Source organism: Sander lucioperca, chromosome 11 (genome assembly GCF_008315115.2).
Source record: "Sander lucioperca isolate FBNREF2018 chromosome 11, SLUC_FBN_1.2, whole genome shotgun sequence".
Classification (NCBI taxonomy): Eukaryota; Metazoa; Chordata; class Actinopteri; order Perciformes; family Percidae; genus Sander; species Sander lucioperca.
The window spans coordinates 22,694,326-22,713,673 of NC_050183.1; the positions used below are offsets into that span (position 1 = coordinate 22,694,326).

The window sequence follows — 19,348 nt, forward strand, 5'->3', positions numbered from 1 at the left end:
GTATACATCAATATGTTATTTACAATACACACCATGGTTTTTAAAGATATTTCTATGGGGGGACAACCCTTAGATGGGGGGGGGGGGTCCCGACCCCCCTGGGATTTACGCCTATGGGTAGAGACAATGAATGGATTCAGGTTTTACAGCATTTTTTTGTTTTAAGCAGTTGATTATGCACAAGATGCCACTCCCAATCCAAGACATTCTAAAAGACTTTGATTCATTTTACAGCTTCAGAGTCACCAGGGTGTCCAACTCCATCAGGTAAGACCTTTAAAGTTAGCTAATAAGACTTATTTGTCATGTTCATCTTTAAACAGTTGTGTGACAATTGAATGACATGGTATAAAAGTTAACCTATACAATGAAGAGAAGTAGGGTGTCTGCAGATCAAAATTATTGATTTTCACTTTCTTTTTATCAGCCACATGCAACCGTTTTTGACAATATGTATTAAACTGTAATGAGGCTCTTACTGGTTAGGAAAAAATGTTCACCGATATGGGGTGTCTGGTCAGGACGGAAGGCAGGGATATCCTTTGAAACATTTTAAAAATATACTTAAACATATACAGACGCACAGGCACTAGTTCCCTATTTGTAACAATGTAGATTTGGTTCTAAAGGAGGGAAATAAACATTGATAAACATGTACTACTAAAGACTTAAACTACAATAAGAATGCCATTCTACAGGCTACACATACAACATGTCTCAGTGGTTAGCACTACTGCCTCACAACGAGTTGGCACTGCAGAGTTCAATCACCAGTCTGGACAGGATACAATAAGATGTGAGCTTTCTGTAATCTTTTTGCCAGAGTTTGAGTTTTTTGCTGAGCTCTGATTTCTGTGCGTTAACAGGTTCATTGTTCACTGTGTGTGGCTGAAGTAGTCCAACATCCGATGGCAGCACAACCCTTAAAAGACTGGAGCAGTGATCTCTTTGACTGCGGTGAAAACGCGAGTAGTTGTAAGAATCAAGACCACAACTTAAGAAACATTTGTTTATTGAAAGGTCTTCTTTAATAAGACAACTCTGTTGGTGTATCTCCATGTTTTTCAGGTTGCTATGGTTTCTGGTGCTGCCCTTGCCTTGCCTGCACAGTTTCAGAAAGATTTGGAGAGAACCGTTGTCTCCCATTATGTGACATATGCAGCCCTGCCATGTTAGCAGCCTTGGGGATACCGATGTGTGCGGCGCCTCCTGCAGGCCTGTCCTTAAGGGCTGCCATGCGAAATAGATATGGTATCAAGGTATGATGCTTTAAAGGTCATGAATGCTGGATTTCACATGAAAACTTTAATAAAATGGATGCATTGTCGAATTAACAAAAAAAAATATCTTTGGTTCTCTACAGGGTTCTCTCTGTAAGGACATCTTAGTTTCCTGTTTCTGCGGGTGGTGCAACTGGTGTCAGATGCATCGTGAGTTAAGACATCGTGAAAAAACTCCCACTGTCGTCAATGTTACAAACGTGAACGTGCAGCAGCCTGCTCCAATGATGATGGCTCCTATAAACCCTCCTCCAATGATGATGGCTCCTGTATACCAATATCAGTGAAAACCAAAGATTGAGATGATGATGAATAACTTTCAGTTTCTTAATAATCATGACAATTACAGTCTAATAATTGTTGACTATCGCAAAGTTTCTGTTTAACCCTTGTGTTGTCTTTCTGTCGACCATGCAACTTTCTTTTTTTGGGTCAAAATAAAAAAATAAATTTAACTTCTTCGTCATCTTTTTTGACAATTTTGTTGCTTTCCCCAATGTTTTTGAAGCTTTTCCTGACGTTTTGTCACTTTTTTCGACGTTTTTGTCACTATACCCAATGTTTTTTTAAGCTTTCAACGTTCATATATAATTTTTTCTCTTCAAATGCAATACAATTGAATAAAACACCCAAATTCAATGAAAGTAGTAAACTGATCATTTATTTTACTTGTGAAGAGTTATAGTTGTATGGAACCATCCATGTTATTTCTTTTTGACAATTTGGTTGAAAGAAACTGACATTTCTGATAAAGAAACTTTTTGAAAATGGGTCAAATTTGACCCGAGGACAACAGGAAGGTTAAAAAAAAAAATCTAATTTACTGTATATATCCTAAACCTCTCTTATTTTGTTTCTCTGAAGTTCATTCCAAGTCAGATTCACCAAAGTCTCTTAAGTGCACAAACCTGAAGTAAATTGATCAGTTCATCATGAATGTCACCTGTTGTTTGTGAGATTATATCATAAGCATAATTGACCGTTTAAGGCTACCTGATACTGTTGCAGTATGTTTGTGGGCAAGTTTCATTCACAAAAACGAATTTCACTCTGCTGAGCTTCAAGTCCTCTTGTCATAAATCACCAGACAAAAACTTTAGCAGTCAGTAATCATATTAGAGCATCAAAAACTATTAGAAAATATTAATAATACAATGAGGTTTCATCATAAGAGTCACAGACATAAAGAGTAAATGGTCTGACATGAAGTCCTATGCTACAAACTATCTTTATAAAGCAAAGCAGTCCATGACTAATATGTGAGGTGGTCAAGAGGATGTGACAACTCCCCCTGTGGATGAAGTCTAACTATCTGTTGAGAATTTTGTTCGTATCTACGAGAAAATTGGTAAATGCCACAAAATCCCTCGTACGACCCACTTAATAACAAATCTGTTCCTCTGAGTGTTTTTATCACTATGTATAGTGTTATCTAACATTGCTAGTTTGCAGTTGGCTGTAGTCTTTGCTGGGTCTTCAAATGCAACTTTTTGGCCGAGACACAGGAAAGAGTCTTCTATGTTCATGAGGCGACACAACAGTTGGCCTTCATCGCCACTAATTATTTGATATCAGTTTGATTTGTTTATACCTATTAAATGTTTTGTTCTGTTTAATTACTGTTTGGTAATTTTGTTTGTCATTTAATTGTCTAATTAAACACTTTAATAAAGTTGATTAACGCTGTTTTCAATCTGCAGGTTATTTGTACAGACAAACAGACACATACACACAAACAATCCACATTTAGAGATCTTATTGGTTTTATTTTATTTTGATATTTAGAAGCAGAAATATATGACAATGGAGATCATTCATATCATTTGTCTTTAAATCACTGGTTGCTTGCTTAACAAGGAAACACCAAGAGCTGACAGCAGGAAAATATTATTTTAAAGTAATTTGCATGGTTCTTAATAAGATAGGGGCCTTATAAGACAAAAAGGATGTGCAGGTTAAAATGTCAATTACAGAAAAATGATAAACACCTGTCAGCTAATCGAAATCTAAGAATTATTGGTGACATAAATAAAAAAGAAATCACACTTTTGCACTCAAAAAAATCCTAGTATAGTATTTCATAAAAAATCCTGAAGAAAAGTCATAGTATAAGAAAGTCATAAAGTCTTAAAAGGTCATAATAATAAGTCTATTTGATATAGCACCTTTTACAGACAGTCAAAAAGTGCTTCACATGATATATTTGTTATAGTATACCTTAAAAAATTCATGGTATGGTATGTCATAAAAATGTCAAGAAAACTTAAAAAAAAACTTTATCTCAATGGATGTACCTTTTATGCTGCAACACTTTTAAAAGCGACATCTCTGGGTTTACTTGGTAGAATGTCTCCTTCTCCTCATCTTCAAAGTACAGCTAGAACATGGAGAAGGGTCAAATGAGGTTATTGAATTACAAATGTATTATCATTTGATCTGATTCACGCTACATTTTTATAAAACTGGCCTTTTTGGTAATAAAATATACCTCTCGTCTGACTGCTGTACTCTTGATTAATTATATTCATCAGAAAACAGTCAGACTTCTTCTCCAGATATGACCGCCAGGTGATCCATGAAACTGAACAAAAATAAACCCATATCGCAGCTGGGATTCTGATTAAAGAACTCCTGACGTATTTTGACATATGAAGTATCCCACAGAAATACAACGCATCAAGACAAATTTGGGACCAAACGATACCTCTGTTAGTGCCTCCTGCTGTCCTGTCTCTAAGGGCTGCCATGCGAAACAGATATGGTATCAAGGTATGATGCATGTAAAGCTGATGGATACTGGATGTCACACACATGAAAGTGAATCAATGTTGCAAATATTGTTTTTCTTTGGTTCTCTGCAGGGTTCTATCTGTAAAGACATTGCAGCTGCCTGTTTCTGCGAGATTCCTGGATACCCGCCCCAAGCTGGTTTTGTGAACCAACCAGGAGTCTTTGTGATGTCATCCTGAGCTCTGTGGCTTCTTGTTTGTGTTGTTGTCTGCTGAAGGAAATATTATGCAGCTCAGATCCTGCTAGTGTTTGTTTTGTTACACAGACACAGACAAATGACAAAATGTAAGTGTATGTTTATGAGTGAAAACCAAAGTAGAAATCACAGTGATTTGTGTCCCCTTGCCATCAGAGTATGCCGAATCAGTTTCAGTCTATTAATAATTCTGACAACTATTGTTCCAAAGTCCATGGGAAAATCCCTTAATTTTAGTTTTTGTTTATTTACAGCCACCATGGGCATCCAGTTAAGGATGAAGGAGACAATTGTAGTCCTTTAAAATCTTTATTTATGATTAAAGAAATAATAAAGTTGTATTAGGATAGGAACTACAGTACTACTCAGCAACATCACAGTGCAGTTTATCCTAAAGCCCAACAGAGGGCACTAATATTATATGAACATAAATTAAGTTATCCATCCATTGCAATCGTCCTCTTTGGTCAAATAAAACACTTTGACAACTTATGCAATGCAATAAATAACTTCTACTAAAGATTTTGGCACTAAAATAGACAAAAAAATCATTAAAAAGCCACACAAATACATACATACACATATTCTATGTGATGGCCATGTGGTTTTAATAAGCATAATAAACAGCTAGCATCTTATCTATGTACATTAAGAGATTTTTACAGTGCAATCTAAAAATGAAGTATATACAGTTTCTACATAAATAAATATAAAAGCTACAGTAACTACTTTGATTGAGTCGCACACTGCACAAAAGCAGCAACTCGAAGGAACTGTCATGAATCCAGCATCTTGAGCCTGTTTTGCCAGTTTTGTTTTTGCTCTAACCTGAAATTCGTTTTTCCTGAGTTTTCCTGAACACATCCCGGCTGATTCTCCAACCACTTACACCTGCTGCTATCTGCACACCCGGTCCTGATTACCATTCCCTGCACTATATAAACCGTGACCAGACGTCCATTCCCTGCCGGATCGTTAGCGTAACCAGTATGTTTAGCTCTCGTGTCAAGCGTCTAGTTTTGGAAATTCTTTTGCTATTTTTGTCTCTTTACCTGTCGCTAATTTGCCACCTGTTCCTCTGTCTAAAGTTACTCATCTGGATTGTCACTCTCACCTGCCTGGCTTACTACTTCACTGCAGCTCATTTGGATCAGCACAAAAACCTCCAGCCTTCCAGCCTCACTCCCTGCCGACCAAACTGGACCTAATCGTTTCCACGTTCAATTTCCAAATAAATACTCACCTTGTATTTTCTACTTACCTTGTCCTGGTCTGCTTTTGGGTTCCTGCGCTAGACAAATCGTGACAGAACACCACACTACACACAGAACAAGAACACTGAACATCCCTCTAAGGTGATGGGTTTTAGGTAGGTCAGACAGAAACACAATGTGCCAATCAGAGAACATACCTACTGTACATACAGTTGCTCAGGTTTTTCTAATTACAGTGACACTTGATCATACAGTTCCAAATATAGATACCGGATCAAAACTTCCATTTATGTTAAAAATACTTGTTGAATATCGGCTCAAACTATTTTAATTTTAGTCTCAAGTTTCCCTGTTTATAAAAGAAGAGAAAATAATTCCTAATTTTTTATTCTTATCCTAAACCTTGTTAATTTTTTTCAAGTCGGATTCACCAAACTCTCTTAATTGCGTGAAAATCACTCGTTTCAGCCTGATGAATGCCACCTCTTCATGATGAAGTGCTCCATCATGAGATTAGCCTACATCATAGTGCCTCTAAAATGTCTATATACTGTAAGCCTACCTGTTACTGTTCTGTCTGTTTGTGGGCAAGTTCTATTCACAAAAATGTTACCAAAGAATAATAGATAAATAACAATAAATAGAAGAATTTCACACTGCAGAGATTTCTTAAAGATGAAAGAAAGCTTGTCCACCAAGAAGTTTACAAAACCAAGAGCACAAACAATCATTTAGGCATTTGTATAAAGTCACTATATAAAGTCACTTAAAGTTGTGGCAGGCAAGTTGTTTTGGTGTTGTTGGGCAAAAATGTCAGAATAATCTTTCAGCATATTGTAATTCAAGTGTTCTGAGAGAAAACTAGACTTCTGCATCTCCTCTTGGCTCTGTTTTAGGCTCTAGAAAATCTATCTTGTGACACCAATCACAGGTCATTTCAGAGAGAGAGAGAAAGAGAGAGAGAGAGAGAGAGAGAGAGAGAGAGAGAGAGCATTCCTATTGTCTGTTGTCTGTGAGAGCTTTAAATTGTGACCTTACTGTATAATATACACAGTCTTATAAATGCTAATTTCTGACCGATTGTTAGAAATTGTTCTAATTTTTTATCTTGTAATGTGTCATGGTTGAAATAAGAAAATGATAATTAAATTCTTATTCTTTACGTTTTTGTGAAAGCTTTTTTTTAAACAGACACTACAAAGTCCAAAGTAATGCATTTTCATATGCAAATCTAATAATGTTAGTGAGTTACACATTACTGCACAACACTAGTATCACTCTTCTATCAGTCTTCTATCAACAAGAGGACCCAAGATATTTATGAAGAGGCTCATGTTGCTACTGTTTTGTGTTTATAAGGCCTCAACTGTCATTAAATGTCAGAAACTCTTCTCGCCTGATGGATGTTTTTATCCTGTTGACTTTTTCGGTCAAGTTCTTGTCAATCCTGGGAAAACACCCTGCAGCGTCTTTAGGGGAGAGCCAAAGTCAGATGTAAAAATGCTTTATCTCAGCAGTGGAAGAACTGTGTTTAAATGGAAAGATGTAACATTTTGTATTGAATCTAAATAATAAAACGACAGACGTACTATTCTTAGCATGTAGGCCTACTGTAGTTTCGTTTTCATTTGTTTGTGTCAATGGATTCAGGTTTTACAACAATCTTTGTGTTTAACAGCCTGTCAATCACAAGATGCCACTCTCAATCCAAGACATTCTAAAAGACTTTGATTCGTTTTACAGCTTCAGAGTCACCAAGGTGTCCAACTCCATCAGGTAAGACCTTTAAAGTTAGCTAATAAGACTTATTTGTCCTGTTCATCTTTAAACAGTTGTGTGACAATTGAATGACATGCTATGAAAGTTAACCTATAAAATGAAGAGAAGTAGGGTGTCTGCAGATCAAAATGATTGATTTTCACTTTCTTTTTATCAGCCACATGCAACAGTTTTTTAAAATACGTATTAACTGTAATGAGGCTCTTACTGGTTAGGAAAAATTGGTCACCGATATGGGGTGTCTAGTCTAGAGATGTTCCGATACCGATACCAGTATCGGTATCGCCTCCGATACTGCCTAAAACACTGGTATCGGTATCGGGAAGTACTGGAGTTCATGCACCGATCCAATACCACGTAATAAAGCAAATCTACGTTAAAGTAGTTTCCTTATGTTCTTTTTCCGTTATAACTGACTGTCAAACTGTATAATAAAAAAAAGTTCTGTGGCGTTCATAGTTTGTGTTTTTTCATGTTTCACAAAGAGTTTAACCTGAGGCAGACCGACAACAAAGATAGAAATCATATCACATCCATACAGGGATAGTAGTATACAGTTGTTAAAACATAATAAAAATATGACACCCTGGTATCAGATCAGTACTCGGTATCGGCCGATACACAAGTTCAGGTATCAGAATCGGTATCGGGAAGCAAAAAATGGCATCAGACCATCTCTAGTCTAGTCAGGACACGGAAGGCAGGGATATCCTTTGAAATGTTTACTATATTCTTAAACATATACAGACGCACAGGCACTATTCCTTATTCACTATTTGTAACAGTGTAGATGTGGTTCTAAAGGAGGGAAATAAACATCAATGTTGTAACTAACATAAACCTCACCATTGAGACTAATACTCTCCATAAATACTGAAATAAACAGTGCTAAACATGTACTACTAAAGACTTAATACAATAAGAATGCCGTTCTACAGGCTACACATACAACATGTCTCAGTGGTTAGCACTTCTGTCTTACAACGAGTTGGCACTGCAGAGTTCAATCACCGGTCTAGACAGGATACAATAAGATGTGAGCTTTCTGAGTTTAAGTTTTTTGCTGATCTCTGATTTCTGTGCATTAACAGGTTCACATTCTTTACTGTGTGTGGCTGAAGTAGTCCGACATCCCATGGAAGCACAACCCTTAAAAGACTGGAGCAGTGGTCTCTTTGACTGCGGTGAAAACGCGAGTACTTGTAAGAATCAAGACCACAACTTAAGAAAAAAATATTTTTTGAAAGGTTTTTTAGTAAGACAACTCTCTTGGTAAATCTCCATGTTTTTCAGGTTGCTATGGTTTCTGGTGCTGCCCTTGCCTTGCCTGCACAGTTTCAGAAAAATTTGGAGAGAACCGTTGTCTCCCATTATGTGACATGGTCGGCCCCGCCATAACGGCCTTAATCTTTGGGATACCTGTGGGTGCGGTGCCTCCTGCAGGCCTGTCCTTAAGGGCTGCCATGCGAACCAGATATGCTATCGAGGTATGATGCTTTTAAAGCTGAAATACTGGATTACACATGAAAACTTTAATAAAAGTGATGCAATGTCGAATTAACAACACATTGGTTTTTGGTTCTCTGCAGGGTACTCTCTGTAGGGACATCGTAATTTCCTGTTTTTGCGGGTGGTGCAACTGGTGTCAGATGCATCGTGAGTTAAGAAATCGGGAAAACACTCCCACTGTTTTCAATGTGCACTATCAAAATGTTACAAACGTGAATGTGCAGCAGCCTGCTCCAATGATGATGGCTCCTATAAACCCTGCTCCAATGATGATGGCTCCTGAATTCCCTGCTCCAATGGGTCCTGAACACCCTGCCCAAATGATGATGGGTCCTGAACACCCTGCTCAAATGATGATGGGTCCTGAACAGCCTGCTCAAATGATGATGGGTCCTGAACAGCCTGCTCAAATGATGATGGGTCCTGAACAGCCTGCTCAAATGATGCCTCCTGCATACAAATTAGTGGAAACCAAAGATTGAGAGTATGATGATGATGACTTTCAGTTTCTTAACCTTGCCACAACAACAGGCATCCTCTAAGTATCACCAGTGGGATTGTTTTTAGGAGCATACTGTGTGACTTAATAGTGGAATATACTGTTGGATTATATATAAAAAGTCAGAGTATAGTATGTCTTAAAAATGTCATAAAAAAGTAAAAGTATAGGATGTCATAAAAAGTCAAAAAAGGCATACTAGTATGCCATAAAAAGTCATGCAATAGTATGCCATAAATAATCATAGTATAGTATGTCATGATAAAGTCATAAAAGACAGTATAGAAAGTCATAGTATATTGTGTCATAGAAAGTCATAAAAGTCATAGTAATGTATGTCGAAAAAAGCCATTGAAAAGTCATAGTATGTTATGTTAAAGAAAAGTCATAGTATATTATAAAAATATATATATATATTGTATAGTATGTGGAAAAAAGTGATAACAGTCATGGTATAGTATGTCAAAAAAGTCATAGTCTAGTATGTTGAAAAAAGTTATAAAAAAGTCATAGTATGTATGTTGAAAAAAAAAGGTGTAGTATAATATGTCGAAAAAAGTGACAACAAAAGTCATAATATAGTATGTTGAGAAGTCATAGTATAGAATGTTAAAAAAAAAATCATAGTATAGTATATTAAAAAAAAAGTCGTAGTATATATATGTTGGAAAAAGTGATAACAAAGTCATAGTATGTTATGTCGAAAAAAAGCCATTAAAAAGTCATAGTATAGGTGATTCAGACAGAAAAACAATGTGCCAATCAGAGAACATATACCTACTATACATACAGTTGCTCGGGCATTTTTAACAATTGTAGTCTAATTACAGTGACACTTGATCATACAGTTCCAAATATAGATATACTGGATCAAAACTTAAATTTATATTAATAATACTTGTTGACTATCAGGTCAAACAATTTTCATTTTAGTCTCAAGTTTCCCTGTTTGTAAAAGAAGAGAATTCCTAATTTTAGTATTCTTATCCTAAACCTTGTTATTTTTTTTCAAGTCGGATTCACCAAACTCTCTTAATTGCATGAAAATTGTTTCAGCCTGATGAATGCCACCTCTTCATGATGACGTGCTCCTTCGTGAGATTAGCCTACATCATAGCGCCCCTAAAATGACTATATACTGTAAGCCTTCCTGTTACTGCTACTGTTCTGTCTGTTTGTGGGCAAGTTCTATTCACAAAGATGTTACCAAAGAATAATAGATAAATAACAATAACAAACTGATCTCACAGAATTCCGTGAAATGAACATGGCCCCTTAAGTTAAGGAAAAGGTTGTGGGTGGGCTTACGTTTCCATGACACACGGGACAACAACGGGACGGTTGGGTTTAGTAAAAGAACAACGGGACGGTTGGGTTTAGGAAAAGAAAAAAGCAACAGTTGGGTTTAGGAAACGTGACATGTGGGACACGATCCCCTGTGTCCTGGGTGAAAGGCCTGTGTTTGACCCATCCTCCACCCCAATCAAACTCCCTATGCAGATTTTCAGCCTTTCATACTACTTGCTACCGTAGTCGCTCTTAATGCTACATCATCTTCTCATTGACTTTACATTGGCATTGTTTTCCGTGGTGGCCACACGGAATTTTCACACATACCGTGCCACCACCACATAATGCGGTGTTAGCAGTTTGTGATCATTTCACGGAATTCTGTGAGACCAGGCTAAAATAATACAATAAATAGTACAATTTCACACTGCAGAGAATTCTTAAAGATGAAAGAAAGCTTGCCCACCAAGAAGTTTACAAAACCAAGGGCACAAAATATCCTTTAGGCACTCGTATAAAAGTCACATAAAGTTGTGGTAGGCGTTTTATTTTGGTGTCGTTGGGCAAAAATGTCATAATAATCTTTCAGCATATTGTAATTGAAGTGTTCTGAGAGAAAACTAGACTTCTACATCTCCTCTTGGCTCTGTTTTAGGCTTTAGAAAATCTATCCTGTGATGCCAATCACATTTCAGAGAGAGAGAGAGAGAAAGAGAGAGCATTCCTATTGTCTGTTCTCTGTGAGTAAGATTTTGCTTGTTTTAGTGATGTGAATGCTGCTGTGTTCTTGCTAACTTCAGTTGGATACTGAAGAAATCCACCCACCTTTAAATTGTGACCTTACTGTATAATATACACAGTCTTATAAATGCTATTTTCTGACCTATTGTTAGAAATTGTTTTAATTTTTTATCTTGTAATGTGTCATGGTTGAAATAAGAAAATGATAATTACATTCTTGTTTTTCACGTTTTTGTAAAACGTTTTTTTTAAACAGAAAATACAAAGTCCAAAGTAATGCATTTTCATATGCAAATCTAATAATGTTAGTGAGTTCCACATTACTGCACAACACTAGTATCACTCTTCTATCAGTGATAACAAGAGGACCCAAGATATTTATGAAGAGGCTCATGTTGCTACTGACAAGAGAACAGTTTTGTGTTTATACGGCCTCAACTGTCATTAAATGTTAGAAACTCTTCTCGCCTGATGGATGTTTTTATCCTGTTGACTTTTTCAGTCAAGTTGTTGTCACCAGGAGTTAAATCCTGGGTAACGCCTTGCAGTGTCTTTAGGGGAGAGCCAATGAATGGATTCAGGTTTTACAGCATTTTTTTGTGTTAAGCAGTTGATGACAAAATTCCAAAAGACTTTTAGTCGTTTTACAGCTTCAGAGTCACCAGGGTGTCCAACTCCATCAGGTAATACCTTTAAAGTTAGCTAATAAGACATCTTTATCCTGTTCATCTTTAAACAGTTATGTGACAATTTAATGACATAATGTAAATGTTAATATATATATATATATATATATATATATATATATATATATATATATATATATATATATATATGTCGAAAAAAGTGACAAAAAAGTAATAGTATAATATGTTGAAAAAAGTGATAAAAAAGTCATAGTATATAATAATAATAATAATAAAGCTTTATTGCAGACACAGGTCCATATAACACATAATACAGTATACATAGTATAAAAAAGAGATACAAAAACACATAAAAAATTGCATATTACCCTATAGGATACACAATCATACATAAAAATTGCATATGAGCCTATATGTCGTCTTAACCTGGAAGTGTATCTATAACAACTTTTCAGAGGGCTGACTAGGGCTTCAATAATGTGGTTCTCTGACTTGTCCAATCGACACATAAAACTAAACATCAATTGTCTTAAGAGTGCCTCACACGTTGGCACTCTAGTGGACACAAACAAATGACTGGCACTCTGCCACCTAGGGACACGGAGCATCAGTCTCATTGCATCATTGTATGCTACCTTGAGCCTCTGCATACTCTTTTTCTTATAATTCGACCACAATTGAGCAGTATATAACGGTGTGATGTAGGTTCTAAACAGAGAGCACTTCACAGAGTCAGAGCACATAGAGAACCTCCTTATAAGCATGTTAGCTTGAGAGTAGATTTTACAGCGCTGTCGGTATAGGTCTTTATCATCCGTCCAGTCATCAGATATGACATGTCCTAAATATTTAATTTCCTCACACACAGCTAGAGGACTATCTGACAAATAAAAAGTCGGAAAAGTTGATTTCCTGTCCTCGTCACTTCTAACTATCATTATGTGACTTTTCATAGCATTATACTTTATGTCATAATCAAGGCCATACTGAGAACACACCTTCAGCATCTGCTGTAGCCCAGCACTATATGGACAGAGCAGGACCAGGTCGTCTGCATACATAAGATGATTAACAGTAGTGTTGCCCACAAGACAGCCAGTTTGTAACCTATTTAACTGATTTGATAATTCATCCATATAAACATTAAATAAAAGAGGAGACAAAATCCCTCCTTGCCGCACTCCGTTACTAACACAGAATGGAGCAGATACAACATTATCCCATTTAACCTGAAACGTTTGGTGGGCATACCAAAACTCTAAAATTCTCACTAAAAATTTAGGGACACCTCTATCTAACAGTTTTACAAACAATCGTTCATGATTAATTCTATCAAATGCCTTTGATGCATCAATAAAGCATAGGAATACAGATGAATTTAAGCTTGTGTACCTAGACACAATCTCTTTAAGAGCATAGATACACAGGTCAGTTCCATGTTTTCTTTTGAACCCAAACTGATTGTCAGTAGTAAGGACATACATTTCTAACTTTGTTAACAGTATTCTCTCCAGTACTTTAGACAAGGTACTGGCTAATGCAATTGGTCGATAATTGTCAATGCTGTTGAGCTTACCAGCCTTGTCTTTAAGCACAGGTACTGATATTACAGACATAATATCATTTGGCAGAACACCATGAACCAGATGACCATTAAAGCATAAGGAGAGCAGAGGGCAGAGCTTATGGCTGGCATATTTTAGATGTTCTGCAGTAATGCAGTCCATACCACAGGCTTTGTTGTTCTCCAACATATGAATGGCATCAAAAATATCCACTGCCCTAACTATCATGTCTGCTGAGAAATCAATATGTTCATAATTGATTCCAACTGAATTACTTTTAAGACAATTAAAAAGGTCACTGTAGTGCTGACACCAGAGCTCAGCTATTTTTTCTGGGCTACCAACCCCTTCAATATCAGCCGGTAACGTTGTTTTATTGTTATTCATAATTTTGACCTCTTGCCAGAAATTAGTAAGTTTGTTATTCTGTAGCTTTCTGGCTAGCGAGTCTGCTCTCATCGTGTTCTCATTTTTCTTAATAAAACGAAGTGCATACTTAACTCTAGCATTTGTCAATTTTTTCCTATCCAGCAATACCCCATGTCTAGGCCTACCTGCCTCTGACCAGAGTCTAAAGGCCTCTCTTGCCTCAGCATACTTTTCAGCCACAAACTCATTCCACCCAGGTCTGATGTTAACTACCTTACATTTACTTTTACAAAAGGGTTCACTGGAAGTATTAAGACATTTCACAATAACATCATACATAGCACCGAGTTTTTCAACATGTTGCACATCCTTGCAATTCATATCTGAACACATTAGGGCCTCATGAGGCAGAGCAATATTATTTAAGAGACTCTCCGTTCGCAGTGAGTATCCAGCCACCACCTCTTTGCTCAGTTTTGACCAGTCCAGTTTACTGGAGGAAGCAGCATTATTATTATTTCTGGACAGCAGGGGAACATTCTCAACATCTATCAGTGCAGCAATAGGTATATGATCAGAGATGGCAAGTTCATAACAAATCTCCACATTACCCAGTGAGGCATGAGCATCAGCTGTGGTCACAATATGGTCTAACCAAGATGTTGTGTGCCACGCTTCACTAACGTAGGTAAAACTTGTGTCAGGCAACAGAGCTTTACTCGATAAAATTAATTTAGACTCATTACAGAACTGCTGCAGGTGTGCTGCAAATAAGGATTTGCTATCAGACATGTCAGCATTAAAATCACCCATAACATAGACACAGGATGAGCTGTTATCCTCTATGAATGAATGAATAAAAGCTAACCTGTTCAGAAATTCGTCCTCATGCTCATGTGATTCATACGGTGTATAAACATTTAAAACAGTAAATTTCTTTCCATTACAGTTACACTCTAGTCCAACAGCCCAGTCAACATTTAGACGCACCACCTTCACCATTGAGTCATATTTAATGTTCCACAGTATAGCTACACCACCAGCTATCCTACCTGGAACCAGCCTCGTACTGAGGTCGGTAGTGGACTCTCCAGCCCCATGGAAGTTCATGTGTATAGTGTTCAACTTATCTAGATCTTGTTTGCAGGCACAGAATATCACATTCGTCCAGTATTGTGTCCACAACCAGACGTCTTGATCTATCAGTAGCAGAATGTCCAACTCGCAATCCGCGAGTATTGTAAGACACAACACGCATTTGATGTGTTTATTTGCTCCCAACGGAGCAGCTGGCCTTCATCCCATCCTCGCCCACACATGTAATAGGTACCCCAGCATCGTATAGTATAGTATAGTAGCTACATAGTATGTATGTGGAAAAAGTCATAGTATAGAATGTTAAGATCATAGTATAGTATATAAAAAAGAATGTCATAGTATATATATGTCGGAAAAAGTGATAACAAAGTCATAGTATAGTATGTCGAAAAAAGTCATAAAAAAGTCATAGCATGTCGAAAAAAAGGGATAAAAAGTCAGAGTATGTATGTCAAAAAAAAATCAAAGTATGGTGTGTCAAAAAAGCGCGATGAAAAAGGCCAGCCTGGACTGGGACTCTAACCTGGGTCAGAGTCTGCAATAATAACACACTGGTTGGCTATTGGAGCAGTACAAACCACTGAGCCACTGTTCCAACAAAACAGTTTTGTTGAAAACAGTAAGAGTCTAAAAAAAACTATTAAAAAGTCATAGTAGGGTTTGTCGAAAAAAGTTATTAAAAAGTCATAGTATAGTATATCTATCTGAGATTAACTGAAAGAGCCCTGGTAAACTTCCCATTGAAAAACTGGTACTCTGTGCTTTCGTCCAGATAATAAGATGTGAGCTTTCTGTAAACTTTTTGCCAGAGTTTGAGTTTTTTGCTTAGCTCTGATTTCTGTGCGTTAACAGGTTCATTGTTCACTGTGTGTGGCTGAAGTAGTCCAACATCCGATGGCAGCACAACCCTTAAAAGACTGGAGCAGTGATCTCTTTGACTGCTTTGAAAACTCAAGTAGTTGTAAGAATCAAGACCACAACTTAAGAAAAATTGTATATATTTTTTATTAAAGTGGACACATTATGCTTTTCCGTATTTTCTGTAATATCTACAATGTTATAATGTCAGATTTTCATGTTAAACATTCAAATAATGAGGTAAACACATTTACCTCAATATTTATTGTTGTTAAATTCTCCCCAAATTCGGATTGCATTACTGCTGAAACATGCCCAATTGGGTAGTATTTAGTTCAGATGCATTTATCTACGATTTTTGACGGTAAAAAGTGCTGCTAACTAATAAGTAGCTGCATGCTAACGCCAGATAGCTGTACCATTTCTCCCCAATTCCGTGTCACATTACTGCTGGGACATGTCTGGTAGTGTAGTGTTTGGTTTAGAAGCCTTTATTTGTGATTTTTCACGGTACAAAGTCCTGCTATATACTCCGTTACAGTAGCTCCTCAAGCTGCAACTAGTAAAACAAAAGCAGAGCGGAGTTTCCAGGAAACACACTGGCCAATCAGAGCTTTTTCGGGTTAAAGAGACAGGCGTTCCAACAGAGCGTCTCAGACAGAGGGTGAATACAGGAGCAGCAGTCATGGGCAATATGAGTAAGATAAAGTGTTTTTTGAACATTAAAACATGCAAACATGTCCTAGTACAAACACACAATACAAGTATGAACCTAAAAATGCTTTATAATAGTTCCCCTTTAAAGGTCTTCTTTAGTAAGACAAGTCTGTTGGTGTATCTCTGTGCTTTTCAGGTTGCTATGGTTTCTGGTGCTGCCCTTGCCTTGCCTGCACAGTTTCAGAAAGATTTGGAGAGAACCGTTGTCTCCCATTATGTGACATATGCAGCCCTGCCATATTATCAGCCTTGGGGATAACTCTGTGTGCGGCCCCTCCTGCAGGCCTGTCCTTAAGGGCTGCCATGCGAAATAGATATGGTATCAAGGTATGATTCTTTCAAGGTGATAAATACTGGATTTCACATGAAAACTTTAATAAAAGGGATGCAATGTCGGATTAACAAAAAAAAAAAGTTCTCTGCAGGGTTCTCTCTGTAAGGACATCTTAGTTTCCTGTTTCTGCGGGTGGTGCAACTGGTGTCAGATGCATCGTGAGTTAAGACATCGTGAAAAAACTCCCACTGTCGTCAATGTAGCAGCCTGCTCCAATGATGATGGCTCCTGTATACCAATATCAGTGAAAACCAAAGATTGAGAGTATGATGATGATTAACTTTCAGTTTCTTAATAATCATGACAATTAGAGTCTAATAATTGTTGACTATCGTGTCAAATTATTTTCTGAAGTTTCTGTTTAAAAAAAATCTAATTTACTGTATATATCCTAAACCTCTCTTATTTTGTTTCTGTGAAGTTCGTTCCAAGTCAGATTCACCAAAGTCTCTTAAGTGCACAAACCTGAAGTAAATTGATCAGTTCATCATGAATGTCACCGGTTGTTTGTGAGATTATATCATAAGCATAATTGACCATTTAAGGATACTGTTGCAGTATGTTTGTGGGTAAGTTTCATTCACAAAAATGAATTTCACACTGCTGAGCTTCAAGTCCTCTTGTCATAAATCACCAGACAAAAACTTTAGCAATCAGTAATCATATTAGAGAATCAAAAACTATTACAAAATTTTAATAATACAATGAAGTTTCATCATAAGAGTCACAGACATAAAGAGTAAATGGTCTGACATGAAGTCCTATGCTACAAACCATCTTTATAAAGCAAAGCTGTCCATGACTAATATGTGAGGTGGTCAAGAGGATGTGACAACTCCCCCTGTGGATGAAGTCTATCTGTTGAGAATTTTGTTTGTCATTTAATTGTCTAATTAAGCACGTTAATAAAGTTGATTACCGCTGTTTTCAATCTGCAGTTTTTTGTACAGACAAACAGACACATACACACAAATAATCCACATTTAGAGATCTTATTTGATTTATTTTATTTTGATATTTGGTGTCAAATGTGTCTTGCTCTTGACCACTAGAGACGTACATATTTCTCATCATCCTGTCTTTTTCAAGGGGAAATTAGAGGGGAGGTACCCGCCCCAAGCTGGTTTTGTGAACCAACCAGGAGTCTTTGTGATGTCATCCTGAGCTCTGTGGTTTCTTGTTTGTGTGTTGTTGTCTTCTGAAGGAAATATTATGCAGCTCAGATCCTGTTAGTGATTGTTTTGTTACACCAAAGACAAAATGTAAGTGTATGTTCATGAGTGAAAACCAAAGTAGAAATCACAGTGATTTGTGTCCCCTTTCCATCAGAATATGCTGAATCAGTTTCAGTCTATTAATAATTATTATTATTATTGACATTTATTGTTCCAAATCCCTTAATTTTAGTTTATTTAGTTATTAGCTTATTTACAGCCACCATGGGCATCCGGACAAGGATGAAGGAGACATTTGTAGTCCTTTAAAATCTTTATTTATAATTAAAGCAATAATGAAGTTGTATTAGGATAGGAACTACAGTACTACTCAGCAACATCACAGTGCAGTTTATCCTAAAGCCCAACAGAGGGCACTATATATTCATATAGTGACAAGTAGTCAGTGAAAGACTGTTAATAAGCACAATAGCTAGCATCTTAACTTACATTTAGAAATGTTTACAGTGCAATCTCCAAATAAAGCATATACCTACAGTTTCTACATAAATCAATATAACAGCTACAGTAACTACTTTGATGGAGTCACACACTGCACAAAAGCAGCAACTCGAAGGAACACCACAATACAAACAGAACAAGAACACTGAACATCCCTCTAAGGTGATGGGTTTTAGGTAGGTCAGACAGAAACACAATGTGCCAATCAGAGAACATGATGCTGAATGTAGCCTACTGATTCAGTTATTACAGAGGCATGCACATACCCTTGCTCAGGCATTTTCAATAATTGTAGTCTAATTACAGTGATACTTAATGATACAGTTCCAAATATAGATTTACCTGATCAAAACTTATTGTTATATTAATAATACTTGATCGGGTCAAACTATTTTAATTTTAGTTTCCCTGTTTATAAAAGACAAGAAAATAATTCCTAATTTTTTATTCTTATCCTAATCCTTGCTAAAAAAAATGTCAAGATGGAGTAACCAAAGTCTCTTGATTGCATAAAAATTACTCATTTCAGCCTGATGAATGCCACCATACATACAGTTGCTCGGGCATTTTTAACAATTGTAGTCTAATTACAGTGACACTTGATCATACAGTTCCAAATATAGATATACTGGATCAAAACTTCCATTTATATTAATAATACTTGTTGACTATCAGGTCAAACAATTTTCATTTTAGTCTCAAGTTTCCCTGTTTATAAAAGAAGATAATTTTTGTATTCTTATCCTAAACCTTGTTATTTTTTTTCAAGTCGGATTCACCAAACTC

The 19,348-nt window shown here is 36.6% G+C and overlaps 1 protein-coding gene across 4 annotated transcripts; it reads left to right on the forward strand.

Moving 5' to 3' along the window:
* Positions 1 to 1,033: 1,033 nt before the first annotated feature.
* Positions 1,034 to 17,060, forward strand: LOC116039084 (vegetative cell wall protein gp1-like). Of its 4 annotated transcripts, none has more exons than XM_031283824.2 (4): positions 7,017 to 7,256; positions 8,351 to 8,461; positions 8,553 to 8,746; positions 8,849 to 9,454. In XM_031283824.2, exons 2-4 carry the CDS (start codon positions 8,395 to 8,397, stop codon positions 9,248 to 9,250), a joined length of 663 nt encoding a protein of 220 aa, XP_031139684.1. In that variant the 5' UTR covers positions 7,017 to 7,256; positions 8,351 to 8,394; the 3' UTR covers positions 9,251 to 9,454. The 4 variants fall into 4 exon arrangements, 2 of the variants coding, with proteins under 2 accessions (XP_031139685.1, XP_031139684.1); XR_004102241.2 differs by lacking the exons at positions 8,351 to 8,461; positions 8,553 to 8,746; positions 8,849 to 9,454 and adding exons at positions 15,830 to 15,938; positions 16,689 to 16,879; positions 16,978 to 17,060 and having other exon boundaries at positions 7,181 to 7,256; XR_004102240.2 differs by lacking the exons at positions 7,017 to 7,256; positions 8,351 to 8,461; positions 8,553 to 8,746; positions 8,849 to 9,454 and adding exons at positions 11,001 to 11,981; positions 15,830 to 15,938; positions 16,689 to 16,879; positions 16,978 to 17,060.
* Positions 17,061 to 19,348: the final 2,288 nt, after the last annotated feature.